Source organism: Melospiza georgiana, chromosome 3 (genome assembly GCF_028018845.1).
Source record: "Melospiza georgiana isolate bMelGeo1 chromosome 3, bMelGeo1.pri, whole genome shotgun sequence".
In the NCBI taxonomy this organism is placed as follows: domain Eukaryota; kingdom Metazoa; phylum Chordata; class Aves; order Passeriformes; family Passerellidae; genus Melospiza; species Melospiza georgiana.
In genome coordinates, this window is record NC_080432.1 from 56,613,167 (window position 1) to 56,637,994 (window position 24,828).

General features: G+C 39.4%; 1 protein-coding gene across 1 annotated transcript in view; it reads right to left on the reverse strand.

The window, feature by feature from the left end:
- Positions 1–24,828, reverse strand: part of PCNX2 (pecanex 2) — a 153,282-nt gene that overhangs the window by 85,838 nt on the left and 42,616 nt on the right. Inside the window, exons 13-17 of the mRNA XM_058021546.1 lie at positions 20,830–21,001; positions 15,746–15,856; positions 15,073–15,164; positions 4,455–4,564; positions 2,192–2,288 (exon numbers count right to left, since the gene is read on the reverse strand). Of these exons, the coding sequence (XP_057877529.1) occupies positions 2,192–2,288; positions 4,455–4,564; positions 15,073–15,164; positions 15,746–15,856; positions 20,830–21,001 (582 nt within the window). The remainder of the gene's footprint in view (positions 1–2,191; positions 2,289–4,454; positions 4,565–15,072; positions 15,165–15,745; positions 15,857–20,829; positions 21,002–24,828) is intronic.

Sequence of the window (24,828 nt, forward strand, 5' to 3'; positions counted from 1 at the left end):
AGCAAGCTCCAGCAACACTGAAGGAAAGCAGCCTCTGCCTCGCAGCAGCAGCAGCATGGAGTATCAAATGTACAGAGCAGAAAAGTGCCAATTCTCAAATCCAGGTATTTCCTGGAGAGCAAAGGTGCCAGGAAGCCCACTTAATTAATCCTCAAAGTGTCACAAAATGAAAAAGTGCAACAGGAATGAAACATTGTGAAGAGAAGAACTGAAGTCCCGCGTCTGGCAAATCCCAGTGCAGTTATCCCCATATTTCTGCACCTTCCACCCCATTGGCTCAAGGGCCCAAGTGCAGCTGTGCAGTGTTAGTGTAAGACAGCAGATCCCTGTCCATGTCACTGATATAAAAATTGTCAGAGTCTGCAGAATTACTTCATTTTGAAAATACAGCCAGGATCTTAGATGCAGATTTTTTCCACTATTTTTGGGGTTTATTTTCAATATTTTAAAGCCTTGCTCAAGGTTTCCCTCTGCAATGTGAAATAAAACCAGTTAAGTGGACAGCTGCAGTAACTGCTTCAGTCCCTGGGCTGGGCTCCATCTGCAGAACAGATTACATCAGACTCTGTATTCCTCCAAGAAAGGCACTATCAGCAAAAGACAGAACTACAGGAGCATGAGAAGCTTTCCATTACATCTGCCATACAGTCCCTGTGTACAAGAACAGAATGTCAATGAACCACAGCAATAACCTACACACCACAAATACCACAGAATACAGCAAAATTCTAACAAAAATACTTCATGTTTTTTTACTCTGTTTCTAGATGCACACTCATAGTCCAGTATCAATTGTTGCAAACAGTTTAGTTTGCAAGAAACTGTAGCTCAATACAAGCAACAAGAAATCTCTAATAGGGCCTACATAAGAAATTAATCTTATGTAGGCTCTATTAGAGGAAGCAGTTTAAAATAAGATTATACATGGCAAAAATGACAATCTAAGCAGCAGCTTAGAAAAGTGGAAAAGATTGGTAGTGTAGGATCAATACATATGCTGAATGTAGGCTGTGCAACACCTTATAAAATGCCTAAGAAATGATTCAAGACGCACGAGAGATGCATCCCTTTGAAGGGACATCTGGAGGCCAGTAGGAACTACGGACTCCCAGGTCATGCCTAAGGGTCAAAAAACTCACTCTATCTTCCAGAGACTCTTTGATTGCTGCTGGATTTCAGAGAGCACTCAGAAGTTTAGGAATAGCTGCCTAGGTTGCAAATGCTCAGATGTGCAGGCACTGGGGATGTGGTCAGGAGGAAGAGCTGTCTGACAGCCAGGAAGCAGGACAGCTCACATGACTAATAAATGTCAAACACCCCTTAGCATTTCTGGAAACCTGATGATCTTCCCACATGAATGCCTTAGCAGATCAACCTCCCCTGGGTAACAGCAAACATTTTTTAATATAAAAAGACACAAAAAGGAAGATGGGTCACTTCACGATGTTTATGCTGAAGTGAGAAATAAGCTGACACAAACTTACAGCTTCCTGCCAGACAGTAGTAAATAAACAGCCTGCCAAGCAAAGAAGAGATGATGAGATGGCAATGCTTGGCACCAGGCATGTACCTCCCTCTCCCATACTATCCCAGTTTCATGTGCTTCTTCCACCTCTAGGTGCCAAGTCTGACAGTGCGCTCCACTTGGCTCAGCTGGGGTGGACGGCACACAGTCAAGAGTATATCCTGGCACAGAAAAGGCATTCCTGAAAAACTGGTAGCCCTACCCATAGAAAAATAAAGAATAAGGGCTGTTTTAAACACATGTAATTTTGCGGACCAAATCCTGCTCCTCTGCAGCACACACAGAGAGTCTGGCAGGACTGCTCACCTTTCTGAGTTGAACCATCCGGCCTACCTTGGACACACCAGATTGCCAGACTTCAACTCAGTGCACAGAATCTGCAGTAGTTCTCTGTGTACTAGGATGAGAGATGCACCAGTTCCCAAGCTCTAGGAGCGCACTTCCCATGGACTATATTAAAGAATCAATGTGGCAGAGACCTTCAAAGGAGCCCTTCAGAAAATAAAATGGCATGTACCCCCTTCTCACTGCTGGCCACACTGTAAAGATGATCTATGTGTGCTTTTAGTTATTTAAATTACTAGATTACAATATTTACAAGGTTCCCCAGTGGGCAAAATGAATGAGAGAGCTTTAAACAGAAATTAATGAAAGAAAAAGCCTTACCACTGATTCTCTCATTTTTTCTGGGAGTGGATCTTCTGATGAATCTTCAAATCGCTGGCGTAGATAGTGAGGGATGTATTTACACTGAATAAGGGACCTGTTTTAAAAAAAAATCCTAGTTAGGATACTTTGGAACATGTGAGGCAGATGTAAATATTCCTGAAGGATAGAAGAAGAACAACAGCCTCAGATTTCCTTTTTCATATACACATTGGCATTCTTATCTCTGTTCAGCTGGAGATTGACACAAACCAGCTCTACCTGTGATCAGGGCAGAAATTCCTCATCAGAATCCTGAGGAGTCTCAGCAGCCCAATCAACGCTGACATTTAGAGGAATGAGCAGAGGGTACTGTTGAATTTATGACTCTTAGTTCTGTTTCAGCTAAGCTGAAACCAATACGAGAGCTCTTTAGACCCATGTTAAAATGGCTAAGGAGGCCAGTTTTGTAGAAACTGTATATTAATTCTCTCTTTGAGATTTATGTGCTACCTCCTCATCCATCTTGAATTTTATGCCATAGGCCATATCTTAAATACTTTTTCCAATCTCCTTAACTTATTTAAAAGATGTTCAGAGCTGTTTAGAGAAAAAAAATCTTAAATCTCTTTTTTTAAGGATGATGCATTTTTACAATTGCACAATAAACATTTGAAGTTGTTGAACATGTATTCTTAATTTTAGATTTTTAGGAACCATTTCAGTTCCTGAAGATTTCATTGCAAATGTTATGAAATTGCTAGCTAGATGTAAAAGCTAAAATGCATTTAATAGTTTAAGATTACTTCCTTAAAACAAAAGTTTGAAAGAAGAAAAGTTTCTGTTTTATTAAAGAGGTTCATGAACTGGTGTGTCCTTTGTGGAAAGTGGGAGAAAAGGATACATTGAAATTACTTCAAAATTGACAGAACTCACAATTTCATGCTGATTTGCAATTTACCTGGGTACATTTTACTCCAAGGCTAAGAACTGTCCCTAATACATAGCTTTACTTCCTTCCATACATAATTTCCATACTGTAATGACCTAAAAACTACACACCATCCACACAAAGCTTGATCCAGGTCTGCCTGACACCCATGTCTCACTCAGTAGGCTGTGGGTAAAGTTCATGGCAAGTCATGCAAGCAGTTCTTGCTGCTCTGCCACATCAGCACCTAGTAACGTATAAATGTCAGATTCCCTGAATTTTTTGGATGGTAAAGTATTTCTTGACTCTTCAGTAAGATTTACTGGGATGACAATTTCCTACTAGTGCTTTATATCTTTTCCTTCCTCATCAAGGTTGTTCTGCTTTTTCCAAGTTTCTCTGCTAAACCAGAATCCTGAGTGGCCTAAAAAGCTCTCCACTTCCCCCTTCTCTCTTCTGCATTGCGGAATTGTGCATAATGAGCCTTGAGCCTCACCTCATGAATCAAAGGAGAGAACTCTCTGTGAGAGAACTTCCCACAGGTCCTCTGCACTCTCCTAGGACAAAACTGAGCTGCCTGTGAAGAAGAATTCCAAATGGCATGGTGATACTGGTGGCACAAAACCCACTTGCTTGCTTAGCCCCACAGCCATAGATGCAATAGCCCAGCTGCCTGCTGACCCCCACAGCCCCTATAACACCCATATATCACAGTTTCCTCACTGGGAAATTCACATTTGCTGCCCCTGAGCTAAGGATCTATTGGGTCTCTCTCTCACACACCACCTCAACATGCAGATCACAATGTTGGGACTTCTCCTCTTAATCTCCCTTGTTTGCAGTGTCAGCTCTTAGCATACGCTTCCTCTCCTCAGTTACCTCTAGCAGACTGTGTCAGGGAACAAAAGGAAGGATGGAACCTCAAACTGAGAGGCACAGCCTACTGAAGTAATCCTCAGCAAGAGCTGGAATTCAGCCATCTTTCCAGCACATTAAATGTTCCTTCTACTGGTCCCAGTGCTAACCAATGCACATTCTGCAACTCCAGTTGCCTGAACCTCCCTCAACTAAATCACTGTCCTCCAACCTGGCAAGCATACAACCTCCTAGAGGGGAAAAATCTGCTTCAGAGATTTTGGATAGCGCTGCTTAAAGAACACCAGCGCTGCTGGTGATCTGACTGCAGCACTTCATTCATATACAGGACTGATACCAACCATGCAGACATGGTGAGGAATTTCACCTCACCACAGTACTTTCAGGAAGCAAGCCCTGTGGTTCTGAAACCCAGGCATCACTCTGGCTGTGTGCTGTAAGGAGTAATCAGCAAAAAAACATTTACAGGCAACTTACATCAGCACAGATGGGTCGCTGCTTTGTCTGCTGAGGTGATAAGAAAGTGCAACTAGCAGACCACAGAAAGCAGAGAACAGTGCTGGAATGTGCTGTGCATCCCAGGGTTCCTGAGAGGATGACAGAAAGCAAAGTTAGGAATGCAGAACTTAAAAAGCCAAAATAAGTAGGTTAAGCCATACATCATACACACAATGTTACAGGCACAACATCTACATTTGTACACCATCTACCACAGACTGAAAACCTTTTTCATATCAAAGATTATTACTGTGAAAAACACCTTGCAATTAAAGGCATGTCTTATGGTCCTATTGTGCAACTCTCCTATAATCAGCAATTAGCTAGGAAACCACATGAAAGGCAGGTTTTCTTTCCTCTTCAATGAAACATTAGAGGAAAATTCTCATTAAAATGAGATCCGAGTGAAATCAACTGCAGTGCATTTATCTATACACTAAATTGATACACTGATACTTGACCTGTAGCCAGACTGCACCTAACAAATGACAATATCATGTCGATCAGGCAGTGGGGTTTCTTTCAGACATCTTTCTGCTGCCTTGTGCATTTCAGCCAGGCCCTGCCTGGATGCTAACACAGCAGAGAGGGAGAGCACTGGCCCCCATGTGTGACATCCCCAGGAGACAATTGGCACACCCGCCAGCACACCCTGGATATGACCGAGATGAGAAAATCTCTCCAGGTGACTCTAACAGCTAAAACTGGCTAGAAGAGAAAGAATATGAAGCTTAAGGAACACTTATAAAGATTATCTGTGACATCCTCAGGTACAAATGAGGGATCCTAAGACATACTTTTTGTGAAGAAAAGAAATTTCATCTGTGAAGGACAAAGAAACGTGGAACAAATCCATTTCGCTTACTAATCGCATTCCTTGCCTCCACAGAAATTCTGCCTGATCAACCAAATGTGAACTCACGAGATCCTGCACCAGAGCACTTTCACAACAGGTTTTGAGAAGAAATGCTTTCAGGATCTGTGAAATTTCAGGCTAGTGTGAACAAGACTTCTGCACGGTTATCTCTTGCTTTGGAAACTTTAAAGTCAGTACAGCACCAATATTTTGAGAGGATGAAGTAGGTTTATTAGTCTTATTTTGCCCAGTCTTATGCATGCTTTCTCAGCATGTTAGGAAGCACTCTATTTCTTTCAGGTGCAATGAATATCTAAGAAAAACTAATTTTAAATGTCACACATCTAACTCATTGCAGGATGGAATTCTGCAATTTAACTCTGAAATTCCTTGTTACCCTAAGAGTAGTACCAAAAAAATTGAAATTTTAATTCCAAGAGTCATCTTCCCCTCATCATACTACTGAAAATCACAAAGATAAAAGACAGAAGAGCCTGATTCTATCAAACAATCCTACCCAAAATAGTAATTACAAACAAAAGAGAGATTCACATGCTATTACTGAAAGAATCCAGCACCATTTATTCAACAATTTAAACTTTACCATACAATCCTACTCTTCATTTCACTGTTTCCAGTTTTGGTGCCAAATACATTTTCAGTTAGCTTTTCCCATGCTTAGTCTCCTGTCACGATCAATTCATATTCTTTAAAACACTGAAGAAAATGGCTGAATCACAGCCTATCCAAACATCCTCTGCATTTTTAGGGCAACACAACTTTGTACAGATCACCCAGCAGCTTCTAGTATATGACTGGCCCTTTGCTCTGCAACATCTTTTGAAAGCAAAATACTGTCAAGAATTGAGCAATATTCCTGATACTGAAATTTATCAGAAGCCAGTTTGAAAAATTATTCCACCCTTTTTCTCCTATAAAGCTGTACACAGCTGAATCCCCACATTAATGTCTCAGGAATTCTATTTCCATATTTTCTGCATATTACACATAGCTTCTGCATTTGTCTGGTCTGTGCTCCATTTCCAAACTGTCATTGTCCCCTCAAAACTCAGACATCAGGGAGCCAGGAAAGCAGGTAGGACAGGCATCAATATTCACTATGTGCCTAAAGAACAGGATTTTCTAGAAAGATGCTACACAATGTTGTGGAAAAGATGAGAATGAACAAAGGTGCCATTTCTCCAGTATCAGTGTGACGTACCCTCTTCCATTTTGTCATTTTCCTCCCCCACAAATGATGCCTGATAGCTTTAAATTTAAAAAATGAAAACCAAATAATATAGCTGATAATTGAACAATGATTCTTCTCAGTGGGAAAACAGGGCTGACAGGTTTTACTCTTGGAAGCTGGTATTATCTGTCATATGAGACAGGGACTTTCACTTCCTAGGCTACCTCATTGGGTTGAGGTGACACATAGTCCTTTCATACAGGGTTTTGGCTCCAATGCAGACACTCACACAGTCATTTTTAAAACAAGTGAAACAGACTTACAGGGTTAAGGATGAAAGCCATGAGTTACAACAGACCAGTGGTGGGAGTGGGGTGTTCCATTCCAACCACAGAATTGCCTAATCCCAAAACAATCCCCTAGAAGGGGAGATAAAGGTGTCTTTGAACTTATGAGCCTTTTGGCACTGCTAGAGGTGGGTAGGCAAATGTATTTTTAAAAAGTAGTGCTAGTAGTTTTCTGTCCTACATTATTTATCCTTTCTACTTCTTTCTTCTCCTAAAAAACCCGCATGAAACACACTTACCTTTCAAAGATATACTCAAATAAATCATATGTTCTACTCCAGAGACAAAAAGTGCTCTGAGCAGAGAACCAAGTAGAAATTCTTGTTACTTTTTCAGTTGTTTTTTCTTTTTTTAATTTCAGAGTATTCCTCTCAGCTCAACAGTGACTTTGCAGATTGCTGGAGTGACAGCATCACTGAAGGTGAAGGCATTGGCATAGTGGCTGGGGTTTTAAACATGGAGACAAACTCCAGTTGGTCTTCACACACCTGGTTTTCCACTCTCATGATTTCATCACTATTTACAGAGTCAGAGAATAGCTTCGGTTGGAATGGACCTTTAAAAGTCACGTAGCCCCTTGTGCAATTCAATCAAACTTTCTTGGCTCTTTCTCCTTACCCCCACACTGCTGCCTCATCACAGATCTGTGCCATTGCTCACACATCAAGGAATAAGCAGGAAGGGATGATGGCCAACCATTCCAGACGTGTGATGGTAGAGATGGAAATAAATACTATCACCCTATTTCTGAAGATCTAAACCACTGATTTTCTGAAAGAGATCGTTAAAGGGAGCCTCCTTCACCCCCCAAAATATGGGAAAATAGTTAGGACTTTTTCTCTACAAGCCTAACTGTAGGCTTAACACCATATTACCATGGATACTCCTTTTCAGTAAACATAAATATAACAACCAAAATATGTGAATTACTGAGCTTCATGTTATACAGAACTAAGGCAAGTTCTAGGAAGAGATGCCCACCAACCTTATCTTCCCATCATCCATGGAAAACAAAGCATTACTTTCCCATATGATATCCAAAAACACAACATGTGATAAGTTATCAGAATACAGGCATCCCTGCCCACTCCAAGTAACATTGGCCCTCTTCCTCTAAAATTGCTGCTATCTTGGACTGTATTTTCATTGCTGAAGTTTAAAATCCATAAAGACTGGACTGATGCAGGGGTGTCCATGTGTGTCCACACACAGCACCTGACACAACAGATCCCAGTCTGTGACTGGAATGCCTTGGCTAAAAAGCAAGATGAGCAGCAGCTTCAGGCACGAAGCACAGATACTCATGTTTCACATAATGTTGAGTTTATCCTAAAGAAACAGTGCAGATTTCTACATTCCTGTACAGTGACTGACAGTGAGAGCTACCCTGGGCCATGTTAGATTCTACAGGCATAATTCCTTTTTTCTAGAAAATAAGTTATTATACACAGAAACCTAAGACCATAACTATTGAAGTTATGTCTACAGTGCAAGACTTGACTATGGCTGCAAACTTCACTTACTGAAAGGCATGGTATCTAGGAATGCTCTCCAAAATTAACACCCCTAACAGCTCTTGCTTGAACCTAAGGAGTTTCTAAATCAGAAAAAAAAAAAAAAAAACCTCCAAAAGGACTGAGAGTATTCTTTGCAGCTGAAATAAAGCTGTCCAATAATATACTTCTATTTTTGGTCACTTACCTATACAGGAATTCTGTCTATACACATAAGCCCATTCACTGCTATCTAGAAATTTATTTGGGCAATCTTAGCAGATTGAAGGAGATGTATTCTTGCAACTCTTTCCCACCATAAACCCCTAAGACAAATATTTCAAAATTATTAGTACACAGATGAAGACTACGTCACTGAAGATGGGAAGCAAGGAGCACTGTTATTCTGATTAATGAGTTTCAAACTCATTTAACAAATCAAACTACATCAATGTGAGCTGAGAACAGTTTAAAATCCACCCAGGATTTTTAGTAACTGTCCATTGAAGCAATAAACAAGCCACCAGAAAGTTTCTTCAGGTAAGAGGTAATGGAAACTATCTAACTTTTATTTCAAAAATATACATTTACACAGAGCTGGAAAAAGCTGGTTTGCCACATATGAATACATTCACATCAGTTCAATTTTTCTGATCCAAGTCCAAAAATCTGCTTTTTTTTCAGACTGATTAAGACAAATTGCAAGTTCCATACAAAAGAAAGAAAAAAAAGAAAAAAAAAGAAATTATCCGGATGACAAGTACTTAACTGGTTCTGGATACATTTCAAATCCAAACTAACTGATATGAACAGAAGGCAGAAGACAAGGACTGACTGATTCCAGAAACATTCAGGGATGTGCTCTTCTGCCCCATGGCAAAACCCTGGAACACTGGAATGCTAAAGACTGATATCAGGATGGCTGAATTCCAGACCAAATATTTGTAAAAAAAGTCAAGGGCATACCTGACTTTTTTTTAAAACATCTCTTAAATATTTGGGCACAGACCACCAAACAGATGGAGCAGGAGACAAAAATCAGTACATCACGAAATTCTAGTCAAGTGAAAAAGATGGCACAGAAATTCCCATGTCTCCAATCTGATGGATGCAATATCTGAAAAGTAAAAACACCTCCTCCTAGAAAAAGAGAAAACCCTTTCGTATATCAAAGCTAAGGTAGCTATTAGAGCTGCCAATTTCTGTTCAAGATTACAGGATTGAAGATGAGATCAAAAATAAAGCCTGGCTGAAGTGAACTCAGGTTATGTTAAACTAAGCTCAGTTACCCAAGAGCTTGAAAAAATAGTGAGCTGAAAAATTGCTGCTACTGGATGCAAGAATCCAAGGAATGAACAAAAGAGCTGATAAAACCATGCTTAGGATTTAGAGCTTTGTATTACACAAAAGTAAATGAAAGTTCATAGAGGACCTGGAAAGAACTGGATAAGAAGTGATGATATCATTAAACAGACGTCTAGGAGATAAAGAAATTTCTAAGCAAGCAGGAGAAACTCAGGTTTTTGCACGTCGGAATCTAAGGCATTTACCTACATCCTTGCCTGAAACCAGGTTTACAGTATTGTTATATGCAAGGCTGGATAAGCAGCTGCTGTTCTATCGCTCATGATACAAATGTGTCGTGGCTAAGGTTTATGAAGAGATGCTCTGCAGCACCTCAAAGCTGTAACCAAATCACCTTGGCATCACTGGGATAGCACTACAGAAATCTATCCATGTGACTTCACCACCATCATCACCACCACAGGGAACAACTTCTGCACCAGCCAGGGCAGACAGACTTGTAAACCTGCTCCACTCACAACACGCTGCTTTCACTGACAGCAGTGACAAATAGTGCCCTGCCCATCAGTCCTCAAGGCCTCAAATACACAGACAGAGACCTGCTATTTTGTGCTCATGGCTTTTATGGAGAAATTATCTGTTCTAATTTCAGATGCATTACTCTGTACTTCCTACTGTGAACAATTTTGGGTTTCTTTTTTATGTGACAGCTTTACAGAAAATGAAAACTGATCATCCCAGCAGTAGCAGCATGAGAGGAGGTCCTGACAAGCTGCAGACCCACAGCTCCTCCACACCAATATCAAGCAAGGGCAAAGCTGCTCAGGAGCACTATGAGGAAGGGAGCCATTGCCTGGCCACAGCAGCTGGGACCCATTTGCTTCCCAGTCACCTCTGAAGAACACATTCCTTTTTCTTCTCCAAGTGTCCAAGTCACACAGCACACACAGGTATCATCGTCTTGCAAAGAGTTTGTGCCTGCCCTGGTGACAGTCTGTCATTTATTTTAGTTGTGTGAAAGTGCATATTTGGCCACGTAAAAAACATCCCAGGTTGCCAGGTGAGCAGTGTGCAGCCACTCCCCAGAACATGTCATGTGCTTCTGAGCAAGGTCTGTGACGGGACATGACAGCAGCCTGACACTTGACCCAACCCACACCCTCACTGTTCACACAGGACTACAGATGTGTCCATCCTCTTTTTGGTGCTATGTGCATTTTAGCCAGGAGAGAGAAATATTTCTGGTCATGTGATGGCAAAGGCACTGCAAGGTCACTCAGCAAGAGTGACAGGGCCAGATGAACCTGTTGGACATGCCAGACATTGTCTGCAGGTCACAGGATGAACTCTCAACTGAGAATACTGTATAATAATTTTCCTCTGGCAACTTACCTGAATGAAAACTCATGAGAATTATTAAGTTAAACTGGAAAGTTAAACTTACGTTAAATAATGCATTTATACCACAGCTGCTTTTCCATACAGGGTCTCAGTTGGTCTTGTACAACATAATTCAACAAAATCAGCAAAAATCAGTCTGGACAAGGCATAGGCTTCAGCACAGGCCTGTTAGTCTCAGTTTTCAGAGCTTATATTCACAGGCTGAAAGGTACCTTGAGTACTTACACTGTTCTGTGGACATACCCCAAAACAATTCCTACTTCCTATTTTTCTAAAACTGAAGTCCTAGAGCAAACAATTAATCACTATGAATTTGCTATTCAAAATGAATTTCAAAATCTGAGCACAACTAAATCAAACTATTGTATGTATATATAGCTTATGGTCTAAAAAAGAACAAGAAAAACTCACTTGAGAACACAGGTTAATTATAAAATAAAAATTGGTTTTATTTTAATAAAAAAGGACACTAATAGGGTAAATTAATTATTCTTCCAATTAACTTCTTCAGGAGTAATATATTTCCTTTCAGAATAATTAATGTACAGAGAGAAAGTGGGTTAGACTATTTCACCCTGCAAGAATATAACTGGAACACAAGAACCACTTAGGGAAGGAGAGAATCAACCCTGATACCACTGGAATGTTCTTCAGGCTGGGCATTTGATGTGAGCAATTGTTCACCAGTAAATAGCACAAAATCACTCAGAGATCCATTCTCCTCTGCAATATATTTCAGGAAATAGAACTCTTGGTAGTTACACCTGCTGAGCTATAAGATGTTCTGCCAATAAATAGAGTTGACATTTGAGGATGCTACATTTCAGCCAAAACAACATGCTTTGCAACCCAGAAGTCCTCTGCCAAATAGAATCTATCATGTTTCCCTGCCCTGAAAAATTTTGATTATGGTGATTTTTATTTTTTTTTGACCTCCATAAATATTGAAAATTTTTCACTGTTGGTTTTGGCAAACTGATCAAAATGAATAGAGTAAAATAAGAATTAAAAAAAAGAGCTATGAAGTGCAAGTATGGAAGAGATATTCCTTCTAGCTTAAAGAAAAACATGTTACCAACTGTTGTGCAAACACCTCAGTGAAACATACTACAACATTTGCTCAGTTTTGAGTTAAACTTTACAATTTCTAGCACACCAAAAGTTAAAATCTTCACATTGATTAAGACCATAAATTGCTGCTCACTACTTATCAAAAACAGCTTGAGTTATTTACAGGGGTATTAGACCACCTTTCACAGTGTGCCCTATTCAGGATCAGATTAAGCCCATTCCTACTCTTCCTCCATCAACCAAATAATCATTCTCTTGCAACATTAAAGAAATCAGCTCAAAATAGAAATCTCTGGACCTGACTGAAGAACAAGGAGGTTCAACACAAGTGTTTATTTCGTAACTTCTAGAAAAAAAAATGTATGAAATTTCAAGCACCCCAGTAGACTGAGATTATGAGCTGAAGCAAGAGGAATCATCTTTACATGCTTTAAATTAACCTTCTCAGAAGTGCCTTTACTGGAACAGTGCCATTAAAATTCAAATTAACTCTAACTTCTGTGTGAACAGAAAGTCTGAACTTAATATTAGTAATTTACAACAGATATCTTGTAAATCTTTCACAGCACTCAACTTCAGGGTAGCATTAAAAGCATATTTCTAAGCAGTTTGAAGCCTAATCCACAAGGAGATTGCTTATCTACAAAGCCACCTGCATGCTGTAATTTAAAGAATTATGCTGAGAAAAGAGTATGTAGACTATTTTAAGTGGCTTTTTTCCCCTACTGTTTACAAAAACCATTTTTGAAGTATCCATAACACAACTTCCCTACCCTCAACTAGTGAATTGCCATCTGCTAATCTTAGGAAGAAAAAAGAAAAAAAAAAAGAAAAAAGAAAAAAAAAATAATTCCCCAGGTATTAGCCTATATAACAGTAATTTAACTCCTGCCTTCCATGCAGCTCTTTTCATTTTTATCATCATTTCTCATCCCCATTATCCATTTTCTCCTTCTGTCCATCCTTAAGAAAAGTCTCCTTCTCCAGCTGCCAGTTTCTGAATTGTTAATACAGCCAGAAAATAGCAGTATGGGGACTGGCTACTTTTGCAGGAAACTGCACAAGCAGCAGTTAAACTTCTAGCACCAATCACACAGCTGGGTCAGCTCTGACCAACACAACTGATAAAGTGGGTGAGCCAGGTGACAGGAGATTCCCTGGGAGAACACCACAGGTTCAAAGACATTTAATTTCAAGTGTCTTAACACAGCAGCTGAGTTGCTGTAATTTATTTTGTTAGGACTCAAGCTGCCAAATGTGTTTAACACATTTTACCTTACTGTTGGGAGTGGTCAAGAACACACAGCCAGCTCTGATCATCTGCAGGAAATCATTAAGGCATTATAATTGTCCTTTGATTTAAGGCTTCTATTGAAAATTTCAAGTAAAAATTATTGAAAGCCAGTATAGAAATGGTGATGTTCCTAAAAGAATTCTCTTAAAGGAACACCTGACTGCCCCTCTCATCTCTGCAAATTGCCAGCCTGGGTGCTGGCATGATACAGCCTTGGCAGCTGCAGAAGCTCATATTGGGTTCTCTGTGTGTGCTGTGCATGTGCCACCACAAAGCTTCCTCTGACACGTGCACACAAGATGTCAAGGGCAGCCTGTCAGCCACAGCACATCCTGCTGCACCCCTGCATGGACACTGACAGCATCCCACTCTCCATGAAACACTGCCAAAAGGCTGCCCCCTTACAGGATAAATTTTCTTACAAGTCTAACATGAAATACTGGTCTTGCTGCATTCACTGGGAATTTTACAGCTGACTTGAAGGCAGAAAAAATTTCATTGCCATTTTTAAATGTCCCATGCAGAGGACATAGGCACTACACATTAAAATAAAAAATAACAATAATTCTAAAAATGCTTTAGATTGAATATTGCCCAAAACTGGGCACCACTGGCAAGGGACCCAGTTCTATGCCAGCACAGAAAGCTGTGGCACACCTGCATCCTGAGCACCATACACAACTGACTCTCCACATGTGAAGTTAACAGCAGAGCAAGGCAAGGCACAGAGCAGGGTGAGTAACTTGGCTGCCTCTGAGAAAGCAGCTGCTTTACAGGGAGACACAAGAAAGGCTGGGACTCTTCAGTTTAAAGACATGGCTGAGGGGCATATATCTGATGCCTGCAAAACTATAATGGCAGCAGATGAAAAGAATGCAGACCAGGTTTTCCACAAATCCTACAATACAAGGCATCAGGAAGACCTGGTGAAATTAGCATATCAGCTTAAAACCAATGAAGGACAGCATTGCTTGGCACAGAGTCTAGAATTTCACAGTGAACATCTAGAATTTGCAGGCACAAAGCTGTGGACTCAGAGAGGACCAACACATTCAGGAAGGGACTTGACAAATTCACAGACACCAAATTATTAGCACACTCTCCAGCATCCCTAGTGTAACAATTGTGGGATATTAGGGAAAAAAGTGGCAAAATCAGTGATCTGGCTAGAATTAAATTCCTAAATTGCATTTCCCTGTAGATGCAGACACATTACTTACTTAGATGGTCCACTGGTTGCTCAACATTTAAATTCTTAGGCATATTGTTATGAAGCAACAGCAAAAACCTTACCGGGAATTATGAGCAAATTTGGTCTGGCTATGCAGGTCAACAGAGACTGCAGCTTTTTAAGTCAAGGCTGCTGTTTATGTTTGCAGAGAAAATTCAGTGGATCATTTCACACTGATACATATAAGAGGCAAATAATCACAGGTACTAGATACAAATTTACTTAAGAATTTCTGCTACAGTTTTGGTCCATTTCAGTGTAACTAACATGCAGAAATTGAAGCATGGCTTGCAAAGCTTCTTTTGGTAAGTAACGACAATGTAGGACCAAACAATACTAGTCTCCCTAGATTACATCAATTTCCAGCTTGAAATTTGAATTGTTCCAGTGCTGTTTTTCTGGCTTACCTTCACTGCACTGAAGCAGAAGGCATAGAGGACAATCAGAACAACAAAGCTCCGGGAAATGCTGTACAATGCAGACACAAACCCAGCAGCAGCTGAAATAGAGACATGTGGTAAGTGGGAAGAAAGAGGAACTTTATTTCTGACCCAAACTAAGATGACAGTGTAGATGCATCTCAGTCTTCCCAGCTACTTAAGCTATAATGAAAAACAAACAAAAAAAAAAAAAAAACACTACCACCAAAAAATCTCGATGCTTCATCTCTCAATGGCCTTCTTTAATCTGACTGAAATAACACAAAAAATGTATCACACATCAAGATTCTTGTCAATATGCCTTTCTGTGGAAAATGCAAACTTTTTTTCTAGATGTTAACAGAAAAAAAAAGTTAAATATTTTCTTTTTTAATAAATATAGTAAAGATTCACATCACATATGGCAGGGAAGAGCTCTTTGATATCAACCATAATGTGCAACTTATAGTTTTAAAAACTTGTATACAACTTTTCAAAAGCAAAAAGAAATCTAATCGAGTGGGCCTTATAAGTGTTTGCCTCACTGTGAGATGAATTGTATTAGCTGTTTGAACTTCAAAATGCACTGTGCTATGTAACATGCAATAATATATTCTAGTTTTAGGTTGTAAGTCCAGAAAGATGGCAGATGGCTACTTACCAGAACCACCAAAAAGCAACATATCTATTTGTTCCAAAAGATATATGCAGAAGGTATTGATTTGAGGGAAAAGTCCAAGAAGAGAAATTGCAGGAAAGCAATATAAAAACACTAAGGAAAAAAAAAAAAAAGAAGTATTTTAGAAAACAGCCATACATCCAATGTATGGAAAATAAAGAAATATGCATGACAGCAGAATAAGAAATTGTTGCAATAAATTCTGAGGATTATTCAAGTGAGCATACCTTAACCTTACCAGCAATGATTACACTTTCCTCCTCATGTATTCAAAATAAATAATGCCATTTTACACGTAAGAAACTAAAACTCAAGAGTTAGCCTTAAGATTGATTTTGGATAAAAATAGTGGCAGAAAAAAGAGCCTTGCATAGCCTCCTTACTGTTTCTCAAATACTTTCAAGCTTAATATTTGTTCCTTTCAAAGTAGAGAAATTTTAATTTGCAGACTTTGGAACTTCTTCCTTGAATCTGAGATAGCTCAAGAACAGCTACAACAATTAAATAAAAACAAACAAAAAAATAAATTAATGGCTAAGATCTGAAATGTCTTGGCTATCACAGTATTCTTCCTCTCCCAGCAATCAAGAGCAGACACTTATAGCAGCCCCTAAAAATGGGAGAAACCTATAGTGAAGCTTCCCCCAGTATTCCACCTGCTTTCAGCAGAATGGACTTTAACTTCACAGTAGTGAAAGAACATTAAATACAGGAAAGAAACTCAGGGGTAAGATCCAGTCTTATAGCTTTATATACTCTCTTTCTGAACAGAAATGCTAATTTTAATGGTACTTTTAATGGCAAGGAAAAGCAAGAGTCATAATTCAGGTAATCATGCTGCTAGTCTTAAGTCCTGCTTACTTCCAGCAGTCCTCCTCCCCATTAATTCACTCTCAGCTCCACCACAGAAAATGCTAAGCAAGGCTGCCTAGCAATGCATCTAAACAGATACGTGACCCCAGTGTAAATGTTCAAGAATACACACACATAATCACATTAATCAACGTTTCTCATATTGTTAATCATATTCTTACTGCTTCATTGTACTAGTACCACAATGCTCTGCATGGCAGAGGGTGTGTCAGCCACTCTTCCTTGTAAACAAGTCTGTCTTTGTTACTTTAGATCCTAGGAAGACTGCAGTTTCCTCCTATGCATTCTCATAAAAAGCAAATTAAACAAAGCACTAGTATTATTAGATTTATTCCCCATTCCTCCAGTCAGATTTTTGAGAAGGGAACAAAAGGATTTGTGTTCTTTGCTGAATGCTAGTTTCACATCTGCCAGCTCATCTTACTAAGGCATCTTGCACTAAAAGGAAACAACACATCAAGTTTGATCTGACAGCTTTTATCTTCACCATATTATACACTGCTGCTACCTAATACTGTAAATCTTGCTGAGAAAGCCCAACACAGGAGAGAAAAAGACATGTTCAAGTGCTAAACACAGACAGCACTCACTTAAGTATACTTGGATTCACAATGCACCTTCAGCACTACTTCCCACTACTGGCACACATCATCCATCAGTAAGAAAATGAGGAAATGCTGTTTTCTCAGTGTTTTACGTAAAAACGCCAATATTAAATTATTCTTCTTCTATTACTCTGCACATTTTTAGATATTCTACCAAGTCATGCAAAGCCAAGGAAGGACCACTCTTGAAGACAGGCAATGGCACAAAAGAAAACTGTTCAGCAGGCCATGTGGACCCAAAACCACACTGCTGAAAATGTTTTAACTATCCCCAAAAGACACTGCTGAAACTCGCACGAGATATTGTTTCTTGGGCAAAGGACCTGCAAAACTGCCAGAACTCATCTTATACTACAGACTTACAGCCCAAATGACTGCCTCTGCTGTAGCAACCTCAGAAAAAGTGGAATAAGAGCAATGGAAGGAAGGATGAGATTAAAGAGTTGACAGTACACCAAGATATACAGAGACAAATGTAAACAAGGAGGGAAAAGCTAGTTGACTATAAAACTGTCCTCACCTCACCCACTCTCTATTAATACCTTGAACAACTCTAGCAACTTCTTTAGCTAAGGCAGCTTAGTTTATCTCATCTTGCACCAAGGAGCACACAGGACAGGAAAATAAACAGTTGTCACCTACAAAAAGATTGCACTTAGAAGCAGCAGATTCCCTTCTGGGAAGCAGACAATAAAAGTAACTGATTAATCCTTTGGAATTGCATTATGAATTCCAGAAAGAATTTCTTTAAGCATCACACATTTTCATAGAGACTCACAACCCCTTTAAAAGCTGGACCACTAAGAGATCATTGTGCAAGCTGCTGCTTTTAACACTGCAAGTTTTCCTCTAAACAAGCTCATATCACATAATGAGAATGAGGGAAATAATGAGTGAGAGGGAAACACAAATTATGACTTTGGAAAAATTGTGTCTTTGGAGCAATGCAGAACAGCAACATCACATTGCAAACATTTTAACATTTAGAAAAAAAATTATTTAAAAAGAAGTATATATCTGAGTAGTAAAACATGGGTTTTTTCACAAGGAAAAATAAAAGGCATTATTTCAGTGAGAAATAGTCTTTCTTTTCTCCCCCTCTTGAACATGGGAGAGCATAACATCCACAGGCTTTCTTCCCTTGACAGAAGCTCAGTCACTGTTAAAAGGAGCAGGCAGAGGACTCACTATCAAAAAATTACACCACCTTCTGATTCTTAAGTCTTCTGAGATGTCTGTGAAATAGTTTCATTTACCTGTGGAATGTTTAAATCATTTCATCACAAGAACTATCATATATAAAATGCATAACTACTTTTGTCACTAACCACACCTGTAGGTCCCAGTGACTGAGGTTGATTGTCTGTGCCTTTACTTGCACTTCATATGTTAAGCTAGCAAAAATGTTAACTGAAATAAGGAATTCAAGATGAAAACCACAGTCAGAATTAAAGTAATGAGCCTCCAACTAATAGAAATTTAAATCAATAGCAGAATCATCACCAATTTAAAATAAAACAGAAGCAGATCATAAGCAGACTGAAAATAAATGAACGTGTTAAAAACCATGTTTCATAAGTAATTAGGTTACACATCTAACAAATCTGCAATTATTTCTTTTATGACCTTGCTTCAAGACTTTTATCAGAATATGATATGCAGCATCACACTAGCTCTTTGGTACATTCTATGATTTACATGGCTTTTGCTTTCTACCATTATAAGCACCTGAAAGGCTTTTCCTTTCCTTGGTACTTAAAACACAGAGTCAAAAGTTCTTTGATTTCCAAACATATCAAATCCAAATACCATAATAAATTCTGATTAAAATTTAAACTAAAGAGTCACCTTATGATGATAGAACAATAAAAAGATATAAAAAATACCTAGCAAATAGGCAGAACTACAAGAGAGCAGTAAGACTTTATTGGTATTTGGAGTCACCAACTTCCCTCATTATTTTATAGCCCAAACAAAATACTTCTATACCTTCATTACCTACAAGAATCTACACTAAAAGTGCAGCAAGATGCCATAGGATGCCAGACTGCCATGGCTTACAGAGGTCACTGCACTGTGAACAAGAGCAAGGATTCACAGCAGCCAGAAGTTAAGGCTCCCATAGAGAAAAAGCAAGGAATAGCCAAAGCACATCACCAAGACACCATGGCAAAACAAGAACAGGGACAAGCAAAGGGAAAGGGTTTCTTCTCTCTTTCTCATTTAACACATGCCAGCTGGGGAGATGAGCCTGTATTTCCTCTCTCCCCCACCCCCTCCTGCTTCAAGAACATGCTCTGCCATCTCTTTTGAGACCAGCCAAAATTAACACATTTATAACCACACTTTGTTTTCTTATGCTGGTTGCTATAGTTTTTCATTTATCTCTATCCCAAGTGTCATCTAGAATTCTTGTTGAATTATTTATCAGCATTTTTACTGCTCACCTTTGACAGACAGAGAAAATAAGATGTAAGGAGAAACTTAAATGAGACCAAAGGAAAGTAATGAAAGAAGCTAATTAAAATAAGTGAGATGCATGCAGCTCTTCACATTCCCCTGTTTCTGGTGAGAAGAATTGGGAGCCATAGTACCCTTGTTAAGGACCAGGAAGCTTTCCTAAAAATAGTATACCTTTCAGGCAGTAAGTCTGACCTGAGTATGGCAAAAAGCAAGTACAACAAGCAAGTCACAGGTGAACAAAGACCTCGAAGGTTACACACTATATCACAAAAATGGTTTTCTTCTGCTACACTATGGTCTCCTGGTTCTAAATTCACAAACCACCAGACCATCTTTGGTACACTACAACACAGCTTTCTGGGACATTTTCACAACTTTTATAGTAAACCTCACATTCCCTATTTTGTCCCTTAACAGTGTTGCACTATACATGGGAGTGCAGTCCAGCACTTGTATCTGTGGCTCAGCTGGTGGAATATCACACTTATAGACTCTAAGTGTGGTGTGCAACAGGAAGAAGTGTCCTGACAGAATAGGGTAATGTCAGCTGTGGCCACTCCAAATCAGTGCCAAGGGATCACCACACCTGTCTTGGGGCAATATCTGAATGCCCTCAGCAACCTCAGAACATGATTCTAGAAGGAAACAGGTTGAAAGAGCTACTGCAGAGTGGCTGCTCCACACTAACTGGTCATACGGACAGTATGATTAAACTAAACCAAGATAAAGCACTTCCTTGGTGATCAGAAGATTAATGTCCATCTGAGGAATTGGCATGGATTAGCTTCCAGGCATTAAATTTAAATCTCAAGTTATTCTGCAGTAACTGCTCCACACAGACAAGCCATTACACAGATGAACAGCATTTCACAGATGATTTTTGCTAATAACATCAGTGACTTTTAGTTTTCTATGGAGACATTTCTATGGGCCTCATTTCATTAAGAACTCCTTTTACATGAGGGAAGGTTGCCAGCTGCCCCTGCCTCATCTTAAGTCATTCCAAATGTTTCTATCAATTTGATTTCAGGTTGTGCCTCAAAACTTGCATTTGATTGTCAGCATGGGAAAACAAAGACTCACACTTAATTCCTTTTTGCAGTCCTAGGAAAAACATTGACTCACCTATTACATGGTCTCTGGCTGACTGGAGAGACCTGGGTGAGAAGAGCTTCAGGCCATACATTGTATAAACAGGAGGATTTGTGTCTTTAGATCCAGCATCTAGCAGCAAAATAAGGCCACACAATATACAAAAATATACAGGTCTGCTGTAGATTATGATTTTATTGTGTCCCTGGAAGAAAAACCAAAAAGTTAGACTTTTATATTCATTCTTCTACTGCATGCACTGCATTAACTTGGAGAGAGGGTCAGGAGTCAGACAAAATATTTTAATTACTTATACATAATAATTAGTAATAAAAATGTGACAAAGTATTTAATCTTCTTCCAGAGGAGACTTTCAAAAGACACAATGAGCAGTTAAGATTGACTCCAGCAACCATTTATGCTTTTGAAAAACTTACCCTTCTGGACCTTTTAAAACTTACTAATTCCAGGAGTTGCCATTTTTTGTGGAGAAAGAAACCTCAATCTGTCTGCATCTTTCTTCTCAGTAGAAAAATAATTTTTCTCTGTATTTCTTTTACTTCAATGAACATCTGCTTCAGGTGGTTTGACTTTTTTTTTTTACTTTATGAAATTTAAAATTAATTTAATTTTTAATTGACTCCTGGGAATAAAAACTATAATAGAGCATATGCCTGGTACAGTGTGAGGCATGGGGATGGATTTTTCTTCATGAATTTAATTTTTTTGTTTCTTTGAACCACTTAACAGCAAATCAGCATGCCTTCTGAAAGAGGTGACACTCATCAGCAGCTTCTGGTCTGCTTCTTATGAAGCACTTTGAAATTATGATCCAAAGGAAATAGGATGTGGAAGGAACCTCGTCTGATGCCTTTCATACAAATCTCTCACACAATTGATTCCCACTAATCCTACAAAACACTTTTGTGGGGCTGCAGGCCAGGGAACCCAACAGACACTTAAGAAGAACCTTAATAGCTCTCCTGGTAGCAAGCTTAAGGGTAACTAAGACATTTTAAACACTCATGAGTCAAAAGTTTCCTAGAGTGTGAAAAGCCAGAATCAAAGTGACAAGAATCCAAGTTTGACTCGCTTAAAGCTGCCATGCAACTGTTCTTATTTGAAAAATGTAATTTAAGAGAATATAATAAAAGATCATGTCTTTTTTTGAGTCTACTTACTGACTTGAAACTGTGGCTGAGTTTGTTTGGCTGCCAGCCAAGCTTGCATGTTAGATTGCTATTAACTGATCTGTACTCTCTTTTGGGATCAATCAGTTAACAAGGTGGCAGATTACAGGGAACTGGTGGGCTTACATCGTGTCTCACATCCATGGAATATGAATCAAGTCAGGGACATAAATCCTTGCTCTTTAATCAATTTCAATTTTACTACTTCTTTTTTTTATTTTTTAATTGGACACATGTCCACAAAAGAATCCGCAGAGAATTACAAAGATAATGATACGACTTTAAAAAATAAAAATAATTTAAGCTATTATTTTCTGGCCTTTTTTAAACTTCAGTTCATTTATGTAAAATAAGAGCTGTGCCTTAGGAAAAGAGACCAATAAATATGCACCTAAACAATTGCTTTATGCTTTATATGCTGACATTCACTCTAGGCTGTTTTATGGTGATTACACTCTGTTACATTCTTGTCTTACCTCTTGACCTATTGAAGCCAGTTTTATCTTTGCACAGTGATTATTTGAAGGCAGCTGGGTAAGACAGAGTTGATGACTATAAGCCCAGAGGTTTAACTCCACACACCTTGCAGTCACATGCAGAACACTGACATACTCAATTAGGATTACAGTGCATATTTAACTCTTACTTCTAAAGAAGTCTATGGTGTGCTGGGTGAAGAGCTGGCTGAAGGGTGGGCACAGCTCAAAGAGCTGCACTGAAAGAGGCCACATCTGGCAGGACCCATCAGCAGTGAAGTTCTTCAGGACTGAGTTCTTGCACCATTTAGGAAGTTTGCAAAGATACCAACCCCAGAGGTGCTGCTGACTCTGTTGAGGGTCAGGCAGCTTTGTAGAGGAAGCCAGAGAGACTGGAATGCTGGGCAGTGATTAAGGAGATGCAATGCTAGGTCCTGCTCCTAGGATGAAGGAATGCTGGGCACGAGTGTAAATTGTGAGATGATTGGCTGGAAAGCAGCCCTGCAGAAAGGGGCCAAGGGGTGCTGCTCACCAGCAGGTTCAATGTGACTCTGCTGTGAGTGCCACCAGCCAGGAGGGAAAAGTGCATCTGGAGTGCATCAAACACAGCCACATGAGCTGGTCAAGAGATGATTGTCCTGCTGTACTCAGCACTGGTACAGCCCCGCCTTGAGTGCTGTGTGTTTTGGGCCTCACCATTTAAAAAGGATGTGAAGGTCCCTGAAGGCATCCACAGGAGAGCAACAAAGCTGGTGAAATCGTTGGAAGGAATGTCCTATAAGGAGCAGTTAAGGATTTTGGACTTGTGCAGTTTGGAGAGGACAAGGCTGAGGAGCAACTTCATTGCTCCCTACAGGTTCCTGAGGAGAGGAAGTGGAGAAGGTGCTGCTGGCTCCTGTCCCATCCAGTGACAGGATATGTGGGAATGGCTCTAAGCTGCATCAGGCAGGAGTATTCCTTTTGAAAAGGTGTCAAACACAGGAACAGGCTTCCTAGAGAGGTGGTTGATGCCCCAAGCCTGTCAGTGTTTAGAGGAAGCATTTGGACCATGCTTTTAACAACTTGTTCTGACTTTTGGTCAGCCCTGAAGTGGTCAGGCAGTGGCACTGGATGATCACTGTAGGTCACTTCTATCTTAGTTAGAATAGAACAGACTAATACAATCACTCTTACCATGCTAACTATAGTAATGCCACTTATGATTAAGGAAGCAGATTCCAGAGGCTTTCTGAAAGCTGCAAAATGTGAACAAATACTACCTTCCCTGTTTTTCAGGTGGTGCTGGTGGGTAATGAGACAGAACTTGAAATCTTTCTAGAACCTTATCAACAGAAGCAAAGCAATGAAGCAGCAATGCACTCAGAAGGGCAGGGCCTGCACAGCTCCTGCACTACTTGGGCTGTGCTCAAGCTGAATGAGCTTCCTTGAGCACAGCAAATACTCCAGTCCCCACATCTGGGGAACATGCAACACAACACAAGAAAGAGGAACTGCTGCAAGTATTAATGTGGTATTTCACTGTCATTTACATGCTCCATGTGAGGGGCATTATTTGGGACAGGACTGGTTTGAGGGGCAACAGTTGACACCTTCTGGGAAAGAGAAGATCACTTCCCAAAAGTCACTGCCAGGGAATAGACATGAAACTTAATTTTTTAAGGTTTTAGAAAGAAACAAACAGAAAAATAGGAGCAAAGCTCTCCTGTACCTGCCACTGACAGACAAAGCTAAGCAGCCCTTCACCAAAATGGGCAGCACAACTTGTTTAACAACCTCTTTTAGATATTAAGGGTTCATTTTGTTTTACTAAGCAAGCTCACCAGATTTTGACACGCAAAACTGATTTAGTCTTGGTGAAATGACTCCACTCTGCATTCTTGTTTAGAAAAATTTAAATAATGAAGCAGAATTCATTTTATATTTTACATCTCATTTGTTAAACAATCTTGTTTTTTCTTCACTGATAAAAATGTCAGTGAAAGCTTTTCCCTTCCCACAGTCTGCTAAAAAAGTCACTTTTTTCATGTCCATGTTTCTCATTAATATGTTTCAGATACACATTCACATCTTACCAACTTAGCAGTGATGCATTTCATATTTCTAAAACAATGTTAAGACTTTCAACAAGGAGTATTTTCACAAACACTTCAATTTACTACAACAGTAGTTTTGACTGCAAAGCAGTTTGATAGAAAAGTTTTAGAAATATCGAATGGATTTTTTTTGTTTGTGGGTGCACATATGTAAAAGGAGAAAGACAGAAGGCTTTTTTATATAAAGAAGTGTGCATGTGCTCAGTTCTACAGAAAAGCTTACAGGGACAAATTACAAATACTTTATAAGTGCCTTATGGGATTTAGGAAACT